The sequence below is a fragment of the Anopheles moucheti genome, chromosome 3 (assembly GCF_943734755.1).
Source record: "Anopheles moucheti chromosome 3, idAnoMoucSN_F20_07, whole genome shotgun sequence".
Classification (NCBI taxonomy): Eukaryota; Metazoa; Arthropoda; class Insecta; order Diptera; family Culicidae; genus Anopheles; species Anopheles moucheti.
Genome location: NC_069141.1, coordinates 88,528,033 through 88,546,568, shown reverse-complemented (window position 1 = coordinate 88,546,568; position 18,536 = coordinate 88,528,033). Strand labels below are relative to the sequence as shown.

General features: G+C 48.5%; 1 protein-coding gene across 1 annotated transcript in view; it reads left to right on the top strand.

Moving 5' to 3' along the window:
- The window catches only part of LOC128301849 (uncharacterized), an 89,871-nt gene that overhangs the window by 60,747 nt on the left and 10,588 nt on the right, over positions 1–18,536 (top strand). The window contains exons 4-6 of the mRNA XM_053038497.1: positions 8,882–9,098; positions 9,268–9,668; positions 13,936–14,058. Of these exons, the coding sequence (XP_052894457.1) occupies positions 8,882–9,098; positions 9,268–9,668; positions 13,936–14,058 (741 nt within the window). The remainder of the gene's footprint in view (positions 1–8,881; positions 9,099–9,267; positions 9,669–13,935; positions 14,059–18,536) is intronic.

Sequence of the window (18,536 nt, the reverse complement as noted above, 5' to 3'; positions counted from 1 at the left end):
TCCGCCAACTTGTCCGCCAACTTGTCCGCCATCTTGTCCGCCATCTTGTCCGCCATCTTGCCCGCCATCTTGCCCGCCATCTTGCCCGCCATCTTGTCCGCCATTTTGTGACCGCCATCTTGTCCGCCATCTTGGCCGCCATCTTGTGTCCGCCATCTTGTCCGCCATCTTGGCCGCCATCTTGTCCGCCATCTTGTCCGCCATCTTGTCCGCCATCTTGTCCGCCATCTTGTGTCCGCCATCTTGTCCGCCATCTTGTCCGCCATCTTGGCCGCCATCTTGGTCGCCATCTTGTCCGCCATCTTGGCCGCCATCTTGTCCGCCATCTTGGCCGCCATCTTGGCCGCCATCTTGTGTACGCCATCTTGTCCGCCATCTTGTCCGCCATTTTGGCCGCCATCTTGTCCGCCATCTTGGTCGCCATCTTGTCCGCCATATTGGTCGCCATCTTGTCCGCCATCTTGTCCGCCATCTTGTGTCCGCCATCTTGTCCGCCATCTTGTCCGCCTTCTTGTCCGCCATTTTGGCCGCCATCTTGTCCACCATCTTGTCCACCATCTTGGCCGCCATCTTGTCCGCCATCTTGGCCGCCATCTTGGTCGCCATCTTGGTCGCCATCTTGTCCGCCATCTTGTCCGCCATCTTGTCCGCCATCTTGTCCGCCATCTTGTGTCCGCCATCTTGTCCGCCATCTTGTCCGCCATCTTGTCCGCCATCTTGTCCGCCATCTTGTCCACCATTTTGGCCGCCATCTTGTCCGCCATCTTGGCCGCCATCTTGTCCGCCATCTTGGTCGCCATCTTGGCCGCCATTTTGTGTCCACCAACTTGTCCGCCATCTTGGCCGCCATCTTGGCCGCCATCTTGTCCGCCATCTTGGCCGCCATTTTGTGTCCACCATCTTGTCCGCCATCTTGTCCGCCATTTTGTGTCCGCCATCTTGTCCGCCATCTTGTCCGCCATCTTGTGTACGCCATCTTGTCCGCCATCTTGTCCGCCATCTTGTCCGCCATATTGGTCGCCATCTTGTCCGCCATCTTGTCCGCCATCTTGGCCGCCATCTTGGTCGCCATCTTGTCCGCCATCTTGGCCGCCATCTTGGCCGCCATCTTGGCCGCCATCTTGGCCGCCATCTTGGCCGCCATCTTGGCCGCCATCTTGGCCGCCATCTTGTCCGCCATCATGGTCGCCATCTTGTCCGCCATCTTGTGTACGCCATCTTGTCCACCATCTTGTCCGCCATCTTGTCCGCCATCTTGGCCGCCATTTTGGCTGCCATCTTGTCCGCCATCTTGGCCGCCATTTTGTGTCCACCATCTTGTCCGCCATCTTGTCCGCCATCTTGGCCGCCATCTTGTCCGCCATCTTGTCCGCCATCTTGGCCGCCATCTTGTCCGCCATCTTGTCCGCCATCTTGTCCGCCATCTTGTCCGCCATCTTGTCCGCCATCTTGGCCGCCATTTTTGCCGCCATCTTGTCCGCCATCTTGTCCGCCATCTTGTCCGCCATCTTGTACGCCATCTTGTCCACCATCTTGTCCACCATCTTGTCCGCCATCTTGGCCGCCATCTTAACCGCCATCTTGGCCGCCATCTTGTCCGCCATCTTGGCCGCCATCTTGTCCGCCATCTTGTGTCCGCCATCTTGTCCGCCATCTTGGCCGCCATCTTGTCCGCCATCTTGGCCGCCATCTTGGCCGCCATCTTGTCCGCCATCTTGTGTCCGCCATCTTGTCCGCCATCTTGGCCGCCATCTTGGTCGCCATATTGTCCGCCATATTGTCCGCCATCTTGTCCGCCATCTTGTCCGCCATCTTGTCCGCCATCTTGTCCGCCATCTTGTCCGCCATCTTTTCCAACATCTTGTCCGCCATCTTGTCCGCCATCTTGTCCGCCATCTTGGCCGCCATCTTGGCCGCCATCTTGGCCGCTATTTTGTGTCCACCAGCTTGGCCACCATCTTGGCCGCCATCTTGTCCGCCACCTTTGCCGCCATCTTGGCCGCCATCTTGTCCGCCATCTTGGCCGCCATCTTGTCCGCCATCTTGGCCGCCATCTTGGCCGCCATCTTGTCCGCCATCTTGTCCGCCATCTTGGTCGCCATATTGTCCGCCATCTTGTGTACGCCATCTTGTCCGCCATTTTGGCCGCCATCTTGTCCGCCATCTTGTCCGCCATCTTGGCCGCCATCCTGTCCGCCATCTTGTCCGCCATCTTGGCCGCCATCTTGTCCGTCATCTTGGCCGCCAACTTGTCCGCCATCTTGGCCGCCATCTTGTCCGCCATATTGGCCGCCATCTTGTCCGCCATCTTGGCCGCCATCCTGGCCGCCATCTTGGCCGCCATCTTGGCCGCCATTTTGTGTCCACCATCCTGGTCGCCATCTTGTCCGCCATCTTGTGTCCGCCATCTTGGCCGCTATCTTGGCCGCCATCTTAACCGCCAGCTTGTGTCTACTATCTTGTCCGCCATCTTGTTCGCCATCTTGGCCGCCATCTTGGCCGCCATCTTGTCCGCCATCTTGTCCGCCATCTTGTCCGCTATCTTGGCCGCCATCTTGTCCGCCATCTTGTCCGCCATCTTGTCCGCCATCTTGTCCGCCATCTTGTCCGCCATCTTGTCCGCCATCTTGTCCGCCATCTTGTTCACCATCTTGTCCGCCATCTTGTCCGCCATCTTATATTCGCCATCTTGTCCGCCATCTTATCCTCCACATTGTCCGCCATCTTGGCCGCCATCTTGTCCACCATCTTGTCCGCCATCTTGGCCGCCATCTTGTCCGCCATCTTGGTCGCCATCTTGTCTGCCATCTTGTCCGCCATTTTATGTTCGCCATCTTGTCCGCCATCTTATCCTCCATCTTGTCCGCCATCTTGGCCACCATCTTGGTCGCCATCTTGTCCGCCATCTTGTTCGCCATCTTGTGTCCACCATCTTGTCCGCCATCTTGTCCGCCTTCTTGTCCGCCATTTTGGCCGCCATCTTGGCCGCCATCTTGTCCGCCATCTTGTCCGCCATCTTGTCCGCCATCTTGTCCGCCATTTGGTGTCGCCATCTTGGCCGCCAGTTGGTGTCGCCATCTTGTCCGCCATCTTGTCCGCCATCTTGGCCGCCATCTGGTGTCCGCCATTTTGTCCACCATCTTGTCCGCCATCTTGTCCGCCATTTTGTCTGCCATTTTGTGTCCACCATCTTGTCCGCCATCTTGGTCGCCTTCTTGTCCGCCATCTTGTCCGCCATCTTGGTCGCCATCTTGTCCGCCATCTTGTCCGCCATCTTGTCCGCCATCTTGTGTCCGCCATCTTGGTCGCCATCTTTTCCGCCATTTTGGCCGCCATCTAGTCCGCCATATTGTCCGCCCTCTTGTCCGCCATCTTGGCCGCCATCTTGTCCGCCATCTTGGTCGCCATCTTGTCCGCCATCTTGTCCGCCATCTTGTGTCCGCCATCTTGTCCGCCATCTTGGCCGCCATTTTGTGTCTGCCATCTTGTCCGCCATCTTGTCCGCCATCTTGTCCGCCATCTTGTCCGCCATCTTGGCCGCCATCTTGGCCGCCATCTTGGCCGCCATCTTGTCCGCCATCTTGGTCGCCATCTTGTTCGCCATCTTGTCCGCCATCTTGTCCGCCATCTTGTCCGCCATCTTGTCCGCCATCTTGTGTACGCCATCTTGTCCGCCATCTTGTCCGCCATCTTGTCCGCCATCTTGGCCGCCATCTTGTCCGCCATCTTGTCCGCCATCTTGTCCGCCATCTTGTCCGCCATCTTGGCCACCATCTTGGTCGCCATCTTGGCCGCCATCTTGTCCGCCATCTTGGCCGCCATTTTGTCCGTCATCTTGGCCGCCATCTTGTCCGCCATCTTGGCCGCCATCTTGTCCACCATCTTGTCCGCCATATTGGCCGCCATCTTGTCCGCCATCTTGGCCGCCATCCTGGCCGCCATCTTGGCCGCCATCTTGGCCGCCATTTTGTGTCCACCATCCTGTTCGCCATCTTGTCCGCCATCTTGTGTCCGCCATCTTGGCCGCTATCTTGGCCGCCATCTTAACCGCCAGCTTGTGTCTACTATCTTGTCCGCCATCTTGTTCGCCATCTTGGCCGCCATCTTGGCCGCCATCTTGTCCGCCATCTTGTCCGCCATCTTGTCCGCTATCTTGGCCGCCATCTTGTCCGCCATCTTGTCCGCCATCTTGTCCGCCATCTTGTCCGCCATCTTGTCCGCCATCTTGTCCGCCATCTTGTCCGCCATCTTGTCCGCCATCTTGTCCGCCATCTTGGTCACCATCTTGTCCGCCATCTTGGCCGCCATTTTGTGTCCACCATCTTGTCCGCCATCTTGTCCGCCATCTTGTCCGCCATTTTGTGTCCACCATCTTGTCCGCCATCTTGTCCGCCATCTTGTCCGCCATCTTGTCCGCCATCTTGTCCGCCATTTTGTCTGCCATCTTGGCCACCATCTTGTCCGCCATCTTGGTCGCCTTCTTGTCCGCCATCTTGTCCGCCATCTTGTCCGCCATCTTGTCCGCCATCTTGTCCGCCATCTTGGCCGCCATCTTGGCCGCCATCTTGGCCGCCATCTTGTCCGCCATTTTGGCCGCCATCTAGTCCGCCATATTGTCCGCCATCTTGTCCACCATCTTGGCCGCCATTTTGTGTCCACCATCTTGTCCGCCCTCTTGTCCGCCATCTTGGCCGCCATCTTGTCCGCCATCTTGGTCGCCATCTTGTCCGCCATCTTGGCCGCCATCTTGTCCGCCATCTTGGTCGCCATCTTGTCCGCCATCTTGTCCGCCATCTTGTGTCCGCCATCTTGTCCGCCATCTTGGCCGCCATCTTGGTCGCCATCTTGTCCGCCATCTTGGCCGCCATCTTGGCCGCCATCTTGTCCGCCATCTTGTCCGCCATCTTTGTCCGCCATCTTGTGTACGCCATCTTGTCCGCCATCTTGTCCGCCATCTTGTCCGCCATCTTGGCCGCCATCTTGGCCGCCATTTTGGCCGCCATTTTGGCTGCCATCTTGTCCGCCATCTTGGCCGCCATTTTGTGTCCATCATCTTGTCCGCCATCTTGTCCGCCATCTTGTCCGCCATCTTGGCCGCCATCTTGTCCGCCATCTTGTCCGCCATCTTGGTCGCCATCTTGGTCGCCATCTTGTCCGCCATCTTGTCCGCCATCTTGGTCGCCATCTTGGCCGCTATCTTGTCCGCCATATTGGTCGCCATCTTGTCCGCCATCTTGTCCGCCATCTTGTCCGCCATCTTGTCCGCCATCTTGTCCGCCATCTTGTCCGCCATCTTGTTCACCATCTTGTCCGCCATCTCGGCCGCCATCTTAACCGCCATCTTGGCCGCCATCTTGTCCGCCATCTTGGCCGCCATCTTGTCCGCCATCTTGGCCGCCATCTTGTCCGCCATCTTGTCCGCCATCTTGTGTCCGCCATCTTGTCCGCCATCTTGGCCGCCATCTTGGTCGCCATATTGTCCGCCATATTGTCCGCCATCTTGTCCGCCATCTTGGCCGCCATCTTGTCCGCCATCTTGTCCGCCATCTTGGCCGCCATCATGGCCGCCATTTTGGCCGCCATCTTGTCCGCCATCTTGGTCGCCATCTTGTCCGCCATCTTGGCCGCCATCTTGTCCGCCATCTTGGTCGCCATCTTGTCCGCCATATTGTTCGCCATCTTGTGTCCACCATCTTGTCCGCCATCTTGTCCGCCTTCTTGTCCGCCATTTTGGCCGCCATCTTGGCCGCCATTTTGTCCGCCATCTTGTCCGCCATCTTGTCCGCCATCTTGTCCGCCATCTTGTCCGCCACCTTGGCCGCCATCTTGGCCGCCATCTTGGCCGCCATCTTGTCCGCCATCTTGGCCGCCATCTTGTCCGCCATCTTGTCCGCCATCTTGGTCGCCATCTTGTCTGCCATCTTGTGTACGCCATCTTGTCCGCCATTTTGGCCGCCATCTTGTCCGCCATCTTGTCCGCCATCTTGGCCGCCATCTTGTCCGCCATCTTGTCCGCCATCTCGGCCGCCATCTTGTCCGCCATCTTGGTCGCCATCTTGTCCGCCATCTTGGCCGCCATCTTGTCCGCCATATTGGCCGCCATCTTGTCCGCCATCTTGGCCGCCATCCTGGCCGCCATCTTGGCCGCCATCTTGGCCGCCATCTTGGCCGCCATCTTGTCCGCCATCTTGGCCGCCATCTGGGTCGCCATCTTGGCCGCCATCTTGGCCACCATCTTGGCCGCCATCTTGGCCTCCATCTTTGTGGGGAAGGGGGGGAGGGGGATGGAAGATGTTACCTCTTGAACAACATGCTCTCCTGGTATCGGAAATCGGAAAACAGCTGGTTTGTATGAAAAGTTAGTGTATATACATTGCATACCTTACGGCGGTAATTTGGTTTCAAAGATAGTGTATGTACATTGCATACCTTACGGCGGAAAATTGGTTGCAAAGTTTGTGTATAAACATTGCATACCTTCCGGCGCAGTACCAGTTACCTCTTCCGTGCATGCTCTCCTGGTACTATACATTCGGAAACTGGTAGTTTTCCAAGAAATTTTTCACGACCAACGGGAAAGTTAGTGTGAAAACATTGCATAACTTTCGGCGGTTTTTAAGCAAAATTGCTGCAAAATTTTACTCGACCAACGGGAAAGTTAGCGTTTAAATATTGCATAACTTTCGGCGGTTTTCGACCAAAATTGCTGTACATTGTGCTACCTCTTCCGTGGATGCTCTCCTGGTATCGGAAATTGGGAAACAGCTGGTTTTGTATGGAATTTCGTACCAGCCGACGGAATGTTTGAGCGAAATAAAGGATGCTTTCCGTTTTATTGATCTTACTTATTAGCGATCGTTCTCACGTGTTTGATAGTATGCAATAGCAATTGTGATGGGCAAATTTGTCCCAAGCTGCAGATGTCACCTCTGGAAAAACATGCTCTCCTGGTATCGGAAATCTGAAAACATTTGTGTGCGCGGCAACGGTATAGTGGTTTTCACAGTTGCCCAGTTTATTTGGTCATTGGGCAAATTTGTCAACTCTTGTGGCCCTGCACATATTAATGTGAATTTCGATCGTTCGATTAAATTTCGCGTATTAAATTTGATGCTCCAATTTTACGTCGGTTGTCCGTGCGTCAAAAAATACAAGAATTTCTGGGCCGATCTCTTCGCTCATTGTGAAGACACTTGCGATCATTTCGTCACATTTACACTTGCACATTTACATCAGTATGAAACACACTATGTGCTCCTCAGGCACAATTTGAAAGTCAGTAGCAAATTATAGGGATACAACACCACAAAGCACTCACTAATTTTTCTCAAACAAATTGAGTTTTCAATGCAAAAAAACGAGACCGCTTTCAGCACGAACGACAATGTTTTAGCAAGACTACTGTGATAGGTTCTTCACTGAATACATCGTTTTGATATCAATGCATACTTGATTTCTTCAACGATTTCGCAGTGATGATCTCCAACCGTATGGATTTAGAATTGGAAATTTTAGAACAATTTCAGTCTAACAACGATGCAAACGTTACCGAGATTACAACAATGTACTTTGAACAGTATTCTACACGGGGATATGATGAAGTGTTTGGAAAGTGGGTGGACATATGCGGAACCTACAATCCAGCTTCGATTAAGTAATAATCAAGAAATACAGAAATTGTATTCCAAAAACCATGAGGTATGAAATATCAAACAGAACAGAGAGTTCTTATGATTACGATATGGTTTTATTCATTTTCTATGACAATGCTAGCTATTTCGTAGTACACTGACAGATTGTGTCGGTTGTAACATCATTACCGGCTTGCAAACTTGCACAAATTGTGACGATCAAAATATTAAACACAATACTCCACCACAATAATGTTGCACAACATGCAGGCAGGACATTTTCACGGTTCAATCGATGAGAGAAAACAATACAACACCACGAGTATCGCAATGGCAATAGCTTGCGAATATTACGCAAGTGAAAATAAGCATGGTTTCTATTCTAGCGTCTAACGGTAGGATCATTTACAAACAGATGAAAAAATCCCGTTCAAGAAATAGAATACATGAATAGGTTGAAGTAAAAGGGCATATAAGGGTTCACGGGGCGGCCAGATGGTGTATTGGTAGCGCAGTCGGTCTGTACAAGATAGGACCACGGAAAAATTTCATTTGGACCACCAAACCTCCGTACGCAGCACTGACTATCCTACGGGTAAATAAAGTAAAAAAAATAGAAATATAAATTAACTCTGCTGCTAAATTTCCAAAAATCGCAATATCGGCACAAGTTGTTTGGGGCCCTCAACACGGCGAGGCTCTAGACGACCGCCTACTCCGCCTACCATATGATCCGCCGCTGCCTCCACTGGTCACCCTACATCATGGTCATAAATGATATATTTCGATTTATAGATAGCAAAACCTCGATTTATCCACTCATTTTACGTGAGACCCTAGAGGCAAGCTGTCCTATGCGAGAATCAATTGTTATTCGTTCGATGTAACATATTTAATTATACAATCTAATTGTAATTGTGTCATATGGTGAAGTAAGATCGTATATTTCAATGAGCACGTTTTCAATATCGCTGCATTCGTCTGGTGATAATGAACTACGAACTAGGATTACGTATATCCAGCTGCTAATGAATGATTACGCAACTAAACCTCAAAATAGAACCATTAAGCTGCCATGTTTATGTCACACAAAACGCACACATCTGATGAGCATGGGAGCTTTAAGCCCAACATAACACTAATCTCTATTCATCTCTCGTTCTGTCTTCCCCCGTCTATTCATTTTATGCACCGCAAACCTCAACGTCCATTTGATGGTAACGCTTATCCGGATTTTCTGCTGCCCACAGTGGGCGAGGAGAGAAAAATCGTCAATCCACCGCTACCGCCATTACCGTCCGGTGTTACGGTGGCCAGCGCCAGCACGGTCACCTTTCCCGCGGACGATCACAAGGGCACGGAGACGGTATCGGTGGCGCGCGTCATCATTTCGGGTGATTTATCCTGCATGAAAGACGACTTCATCCCAGCGCCGGCGATCGCTAATGGTGACATCAAATATTTGCGGTAGGTATAGTTCTCGGAAAGAAGAAAAAAGGCAGCATCTTGCCATGTTTTTTTTTTGTTTGCGCCGCTTTGCGACCAGCCAGCAGAACAGTTTGATTTCCACGCAGATTTCGTTAAGCTGTGTGCCGTTTCATGTTTCATTCTTACACTCCATTCTCTATCCGCGCAGTAACGATTTGTACGGGTTGGAAAACTCGTTCCTCGAGGCGGAGTACCACTGCCGGATGGGGTACCGGTTGCGGACGAAGGACGGACAAAGCCGACCGGTTGTTACGTCGACCGGTGCCATCGCCAACGCCAATCTGGTTTGCCGTAAGTCGCGCTGGATCGGTAAAAGGCCGGCTTGTGTGCGGATTAAGCCTTCCCAGCGTCAGCCCGAACCGTTCTCCACCGTGTGGCCATCGAGCGCCACGAATAATGGTACGCGTTCGATGAACGTGAACGCCTGCGGCAAAGAACATCGTTGCCCACAGGCTTGCCACCGTGTGGCGACGGGCAAGGGCAGCTTAAATCGCACCACAGTCTGCTCCTGCTACAAAGGATTTAAAATGGTCAACCATCGATGTGTAGGTGAGTGTTCGGAATCGCTAACGCAGACATACCATTGACTTTCGTGACTTCTTTGCTTGATTGTGCAGTTATGGACATTTTCTTAGCTACGAAAGCGGAGAAAGTAAAAGCAGGAAAAAAAACACGCCACAAAAAAGGTTTCTCCTCTGTTGTCGGTCCTTTGAACCGAAAAGAACGCAAGCCTTAATTTATGGTTCGTTTTGCTACAGCCAAGCTTGTAATTAATCAGCTCTCCCTGCCATTACCGCTCAAAACATGAAACCTCTTGCAATGCTCATGAATGTCAACCCTCTCGGCAGGGTTGCAACAGTCCCGGGACCTCCCCTATGTCCTTTGAGGTTACAAGGATACCGATTTCGGCGTACGGATGCATGAAAAAGGGCCCACAAAAAATAGGAATATCACACAGGGTGAACACCCTTGTGTTTGTGCGATTGTTCCGCCTTTCGTACACTTACTGCGACCTTTCCTGTTTGTGGCCTTCATTCCAATTTCTCGTAAAAGCAATCCAGAAACACAAAGAAAAGGCTAGCACGTAGTATTTTTTTATTCATTTTGATGATTTTTTTCCCATCTCCACGAAATGGTTTGCTTTTTCCGAACATTATTTATCGGTGCACACACACACACACTCAGGCACACCCCGGAACCCGGAGGAAAATTTTAATTGATCATACTTTATCGTCCATAATCGATCGTGCGAAACCATGGACAAGTGCTTTCTTTTCTCAACGCTTTTCATCAACCCCTTCACCGCAAAGCCACTTATCATTCCGCGTTTGACGCGTTGGAAAATTAAAATGTTCACCCCGGGCAACGAACCGTTGTAGCCCGGGTTTGCACCCTGGAGGAAAATTCAATTATCGTAATGCATCGTATAGATTGTTCCCGTGGGATGACCAATTGCAGTGCGAAAGAACTGACGGAAAGGTAAAATAACAGAACCTGTGCCACCCAGCAAAGTGGCTCTCCTCCATGTGTACGTCCTTTGTATTTATCGATCGGAATGATTTATTTGCCATCTGTGGCTTCCGGGTGGCTTTTGTGGTAATTAAAATTTCAACTCCAGCTGGAGTCGAATGTAAAAAAGAGTCACGATAGCTTGCATTATGTGCTGATTTTTTTCCACCAACCGACCGAAAATGTGTTTGATCAACACTGTGAACCGTATCTCAATCTTAATCGGGAATGTTTCTCTGCTAGCGTTTTCGAGCAAACTGTTTTGTTTTCTTAGTCCGTGTAATGAACCCCACGGAAGCAAACAAAAGTGATAGGGTTTTTTTTTTTGCTTCGTTTTACGCTACAGAATCGTACCCGTGTCTCGAACCGGTTAAACAACATTTGAAGCAGAAGAACATTACAAACCGGTTGGGGTTTCGGGTCGTTTGGTTCCAGGGTCTGGTTGTTGTATGTGCGCTAACGCGAAGATTAAGGATCAAATTCTTCTCCACGCCCTTTGTTACGCTACATTTCGCATGGGAACGATGCGGAACAAGAGGATGGTCTCCTGTGAAAGCTTTGACCCACATCTCGGATGCGTCGTGCTTTAGTTTTATTTGTGTAAAATGTAGTTTGTTATTTACTTTTATGTTGGGTTGAAGCATAAAACGAAAAGCGATTTTTATGTTATAAAAAATTAGATTCTATAGTGCGAAAAACATTTTAGATAGTACCTAGTACAGCAACTTTGGGCGAAAACCGTCGAAAGGTATGCAATGTTTAAACACAAACTTTCCCGCTGCTCCAGAAAAGTACAGGCAGTTCTCAAGATACGCGGATTCAGAGATAAGCGATATTTGGAAATTTAACAGCAGAGTTAAATTATAGCTCAAAATCTAATTAAAAAGGTAAAAACTTGATCGCAAATATCTTCCTTGGTTGTATAACACATTTGTTTCTATTTTATAAATTAAATGCAAAGAGGAATATCGACTCTACGTCTTATAAGAAAAAAACGAAATTGTACCAGGATTTCCGAATGTATAGTACCAGGAAAGCATCCACGGAAGAGGTAGCGCTGTACTAGGTGCTACCTCTTCCGTGGATGCTCTCCTTGTATTATACATTCAAAACCTTGTAGTTTTCGAAGAAGTTTTTCTCCACCAACGGGAAAGTTAGCGTTTAAACATTGCATACCTTTCGGCGGTTTTTGGGGCAAAATTGCTGTGCTAGGTGTTAAGCTCTCCATTCATGGTAGCCCCGTTTATCTAAACCATGATTTTTAAACACAATAAATCAAGCCGCTTAGCATTGGTGACGGTATGAAACACGATTTGGTCGTAGCGATTCGGTAATATCGGATTATGATTGCTCCGCCACGGGCATACCCAAACACTCTCTCGCACGATTTAAAGCTTTACACCGTCCGAGAGCAAACTCTCGAAGACACCCGCTTATAAACGGTCGTTGATTTCATCAACCCCCAAAACGCCCCCCGACGGTAGTAAAGCGCCACTCCATCGGCCACTGTGCAACACATCGCAGTGAAAAGTGTGGTTGGTCCGGACGGTCCGGGCTGAGACCGTGAAACAAAAATCGTTTCTCCCTCTAAAAAGCTTTTTATTGAATACGTCAACTTCACTCGCCGTCACTGGTGTGGTGTTTGACCTGCTCTGCCGTCGCCCGAGGTTCCGGCCCGTGCAGTCGGCCAAGAGCTTAAAATACAATATGGTTCTATTGGGAAGGTGAAATGGTATTGCGCTTCGGGGTTTGGCCCGGAGAATGTTGCGAGAAAAACAGAAAAGCAGTAAAGGGAAAAATGAAAAGTAGATTTTCCCAAGCACGGCATATAAATAATGCAACTGTTGGAGAAATGTCTCACTTACCATTTTGTGATATCGTCTAGCATCAGCATCAACAGCATATTTTTTACACATTTCTAGCAGAATTGATGGTACGCCTGTGGTGATACTTGCTAAACCACCCACCGACCAGAGTGTCGTTTTTCGTCTTTTTTTTTTTTGGTTTCTGTTCACATTTGCTCGTTTGCTGTGTACCTTCCTAAATGATCTGACACAAACGTCACTAGGAACGGTAGAACTGTTGCCATCATTTTTATATGAATAAACATTGGCTACGTGTTTGTAATACGAAGCAGAGCACACAGAAGGTGTCGCTTCCACATGTAATTCGTTTAAAAAGCGTAATGGACGAATCTGGCAAAGTGCTGGGAGATGTTAAACTACAATTATAGGTGTACTGGGAGGATGTGTCGTCAATCTCACACTGTGGATTGACTAATCTAATAGTAATGAGCAATATTATTCTTTTCACGTGAAGCTTCAGTCGTGAAAAGTTGGTTTGTGAAAAAGTGAATAAAATTGTGTATCTTTCGTCACCATGCTCTAACACACTCGTCGTAATATTTAATCAATCAGATTGTGCACGCTGTGTGGACAGGAGCTGTCCACTAGCTTCAAGTTATTAGCAACACATGTGACTAAAATTAATGTTGCACTAGCCCGGTGACCTTTCAGGACGCGGCAGAAGAAAGCCGCTTATCCAACACCCCGAAGGTGACAAGTTGATGATTCGCCATGCTCGGTACGGTTGCACTTGCTCCCGCAGCGCGCTGCAGACACCAACGCTGGTGACGACTTGATGAATGATAGTTTGTGTCAGTAAGGGGAGGCAAAAAATAGATCCCATCTAGGGCCCGTCACTACAACAACACGAGCATAATGGCAGCCACAAACGAGTGTGGCTAATCGTAAATCTCGGCATCCCACACACTCCAGCCCCACAGTGAACTGCTCCGGGGAGTTCCCGGTCCAGGGGTACTGCTGCCCTAAACCGTACCTGTCAACCTGGGGTAGACGGGTGATAAATTGCCCTTCGACAGACTTACTGACAATCGACCGTAGCACTAAATCTCCCGATTGGTCGCTCTCAACCTTAACCAATCCGTCGCCGGATGCACCGAATCTTGAGTAATGAATTTTGAATATGGCGCTCGGGTTTCGGAATTGAATATTCATAAATAACACTAAGCTGTCGATAGTGGTGTGCTGGGGCGGTGCAGCTTTGCCGAGGGTTTAAATTTGCACATTAGAACGTGCATGACTATTATTTAGACAGGATACTATGCGTTGTCAAGTTAGCCATTTCTGGCAGTTAGTTGTCGGGCTGCCCTTTGTTTCACGTACAATCTCTTGATAACGATCCATTCTGTATTTTCTCCGTTCTGCAGCACAAACAATCCCCACGTACCGGTAAATTGCATCCTATGCTAACGAATATTTTTCATCTATCGACTCTTTATCGACAGACATCAACGAATGCATCGAGTACGGTGAGGATGTGTGCGAGTACGGCTGCTCCAACACGATCGGGTCGTTTACATGCAAATGCCCGAGAGGATTGCGAGTTACGGACAATAATAAATGCATGGGTAAGTTTTACCTCGGTGGCACACAATTTCCCACAGCTTCCTTCCTGTTCCGGAACCTCCCTTCCCTGACCGGTATGGTCCTGTTCTTCGGAAAGATGGTCAGACATAGGTGGATCTTGCCCAGTTTCGCTTGCGTAGCCTTGTTTGCTCGGGTTCGGAGGACTAAGAATGTTTGCGGGATAAAAGGAGACTCGTATCCCTTTCTTCGTGCAGTTTTCGATGCGAGATGAGTGAAATCCCTGGTTGAGCGCAACCGGAAGCGCATCTTCATTTGCATCATCTTTTTCCTGGGAAGCTGTCGGTTGGTTGGTTGGTTGGTTGGTTGGTTTCTTCCCAGCGCGAGGAGCGATAGAAATCCAGAGCTGTGGGGTTGCAGTTGTTATGTACTTAAGACAATAAGAGCCCGGGGCAGCTCCTGTTGGAACCTTGCAGTACGGTGTACCCTGCACGGAAACCATGCAATGGTGCATTCGGGAATGATTATAAATGTTTATGGAATTTAGATTGTTTTGAAATGTGATCTACATAATCAAATTTTCCATACCTCCACTATCGGAATTTGTAGCTGCGAAAAGTATCGTGCTCGGATGGGAAAACGATACATTTGCTTCGGAAAATGTTCGAGCTGTAAATGGCAGAAGCGTCGGGAAAATCCTTCCGGTAAGAACACTTTTGTAAACACAGTATCGAAGGTTTGTCTTTTCTTTACCTTTGCCATCGTACGGAGATCGGTTCGATGGTATTTGTACACACATTATCTATACAAATACATGACTCTCTCGTCACTCTCCGTAATGCGCTAGTACCAATGATTGGAAGTAAATGGAGAATGTTGTGCCATTGCAGGCATACCGTACAGTTGGCATGTACCTGAATAATTAAGGTTACGTTTACATTCCATCAAAATGGTATCCTTCCATTACCGATGATGTGCATCCCGGTTAAGCTTAAAAGGAAAAGTCCCAGTTTTGCGGCATGCTACTGGAACGTTCATGGAACTAATTTGATTTATATTACATTTTTCACTGCTGTTTTTACCATCCCTTACCATGCGGCGAGCGAAACGACAAGCGGTGACGCTGTACAATGTCAAAATTTAATCGAAAAAGGATTCATTAAAGTGTCGCCTCGGATGGGCACGGATGGGCACAACATTTAGCTTTCACCACGCGGGAGTTTGATAGAAAATGGTTCAATTTCCATCTACCCTCCCGGTCCGATAGCCTTTGAAAACACTTCAAACTGATGACTATCGGCGCCCTCGCCCAACAGCAGTCTCGCTGCCTTTATTTTATCGTGCCACTTTTCACGATGACTATTTCCTATTCTTTAAATGGTCGATTATGCGCATGAATTACGAACAATTTTAATTGGAAACCGAGTGCGGAGAAGCTTTAATCCAATTTGCTATTCTAGAAAAAAAACGTGCACATGCCTGCACGAGAAAGTTTAATCCAGCTGTGTGACACTTGCCGATAATCCTTTCAATTCCGAACTGCAATGATGGGTGACAGCAAAGGGTTTAGGAATTGGGACATGAGTTTGGTTTGTTGTTTTTGAAGCAAAAATGTATATTGCACATCAGTAAGAGGGAATGAAAAACGGAGAGAGAGAGAGAGAGAGAGAGAGAGAGAAAGAGAGAGAGAGAGAGAGAGAGAGAGAGAGAGAGAGAGAGAGAGAGAGAGAGAGAGAGAGAGAGAGAGAGAGGGTGTTATTTTTTGTGTATATGCATTTATCATCAGTTCATTCCATTTAATACACTCACATCACTAATTTAAACTACACCATACGTTTATAATGTAAGTCTTGTATTTAATACAGTTGTCATTCTCCAATTTTACTCACAATTTTAAAAAATCACGTGACTTTGTTTCAACATTCATATTATTTCACAAAGGACAATTCTCCCCTTATTTTCTCAACGATCTTTCATTGTTGTTTGACAGTCAACATACAAAACTATTTTGTGGATCCCCAAATCGACACAATGTTGAAACGATACAATGATTTGCATTGCCCCAAAACCAAACCACAAACGGTGCGGAAGCCCCGTGTACCAGGTCGGTTTTGAAATTTCCCAGAACAACGGTACTATTTTCCGGGCACGATGAGCATGGTGGCCAGCTCGTGGTGGAACATTTTTACGAAGCAAAACTATTGTACCGTTTTGGTAAAGTTGCAGTACTGTTCCGTTAGCAGATACCGATGCGCTCAATCCGGTCCGTGGTTTATGCGGATATGAACTGTTGTATATGTATTTGTATCAATGTGTATGTGTGTGTGTGCATGAAGAGTTAAACTCACCATTCTGAAAACCACGGCCCACGAACAGATTTTGAGCGGGATCGGGACTGACCGAGGTCCAATCTGTATGCGGCTCGATGCGTACAATAATGCTAAGCTTTATTCCATGTGCAACTATCTATATTTGTAGATGTTAGCCTGTCTCTGTCTGTGTGTGTGTTTGTGTGTGAAAATGCCCGCCTGAAGTTGGAAAAGTTCCCAAACCATAAAACTGTGGCATTTTGTTCCGAGGTTCAAAGATAAAACTTGTTTCCAGGAAATGAAACCTCCTCCACCGTACACTCGTTTCTCAATTTTCCAACCCTCACTGCAGTGTTGTGGAAAAATTTACCCCTGTCTAATTGTTTGCACAATTTGTTTCGTCTCATTGTGATCAATTGTGTAGGGTTGGTTGGCATTTTGTGCCAAAAGCACTGTGCACAGTCGAATGTTGTCGAATATTAAATCCTTGCAGCACTCTCTTACCTTTTCTGTCAAAACGATGGCCAAATCGGTGTCAACCGTGTCGCCTTGGTGTTAGATACGTGTAAGTCAACTGTTGTTTTCCGACCCAAAACTCATCCTTCCAGTCAATTAGCAAACGACGAGCAATACCGGTGTTATGGTCGGCAGTGCATTCCGTGCATGCATATGCCATTGCACTGTGGGCAGTGTTTAAATTACAGCAACAGTTTCCGCTTCCATCGGAGTGGGAGTGACCAGGAGATTACCAGTGCTTGACCACAGTGTGTCCTTCCGGAATTCAATCTCACTAATGATTATCCACAATCTGGGTGTGTTATCCTTCGTCTTCCTGCCAAGCACTTACACAAACGGCAGCTGGACGTGTCGGTAATGACTCGATTTCCCTTCTTCACGCACTTCCTCCCCTATCCCTCTTGCACCGGTTGTACGCTTGCCATCACAATACGGGGAAAACATTTGCCTTCACACTTTGGCCTCAGCCAGCAGGCGTGCTAGGGAAATCGTCCTAACGACAAACTTCCGTACATACGACCCCGAACAGCAGCTGTAGTTTGTGGTTCCGCCATCCACCAGGCGCACGATGACAAAACTGTAAATGAGCTTCGATCGTTGTTTAGCTTTCGAGGCCAAAGGATATCGGGGCGGTTGGTGCTTAGTATTTTCGTGAATGTTTTTTTTTTTGTACATTATTTGCCATGTTGTTCAACCCCCCAAAAACACTATGCTCTTTGGTAAGGACAAGTTGTAGGTAAATTAGGGATGCGAAAAATGGCATTCTCCTGCCACCGATTGCGCAACTGATTGTAGGCAACTTTTGGTATTTGAATGAGAAGTTTATAACCTCACCGAATGACGCCAGCGCCCGAATGAATGGGTGAAAAGCCATTCTTCCCCCTAGATGGTTCGAAATGGATAAAAACTTTCTATTTCACTCCGGTATGTTGAACGAAAAGAAAAACAAAACCCTCCATTTATGGGGAGACTTTCCTTTTGAGGCATGCAGATGGGATAGCTAACGAACGTTATAACGGCACCGAGAAAGCTCTGTTTGTTCATTTGTTTATCTCACTTTATCTCTTTCACTCTCTCCCTCTTTCGAAAATGCCTCTTGCCGAAAGCTTTCTCTTTTCGGTTTGCGTTTTTGATGCTTACCACTTCGCGGTACCCACTCACCACACCTGTATCAGAATCGGAAGCTTAACCAAATGATCTTACACACACCGGGCATGTTGTGATATTTCCCAACATCTCAACACGTGCGTTTTATCGATTGGAACAGCGTTTTTTCTTCATCGTGGTGATGGAATCAACACAAGCAAGCTGACAAGCATTGGCACACGGTCGGTGGCCAAAGAGGGTGAAAGATTTTTTCTTCTGAAGTTCAAAGAAATTAACGTGAGCATGCAGGGCACGTATGATAAGACTGGCAGGTGCACAATATGGAATCACAGAATCACACAATATAAAAACATTTGTTTGTGTTGTTCTTCGGGTGGTTGTTGTGTTACAACCGCAACATGTTTGGTTTATCGCACTGTGGGGAACTTCAATCGTAAAGAGTGTTCCCTTTGAATTGGACAAGTTTTTCTTTGTTTCTTTTATAGAACCAAACCTGGTTAATAGGTCTCGGGAAAATAAATGAATCCTTTGTTGTTGTTCATGTAAACAACATGAAAGTTATGTAGATTTTTTTTCTTCTTCAAGTTAAT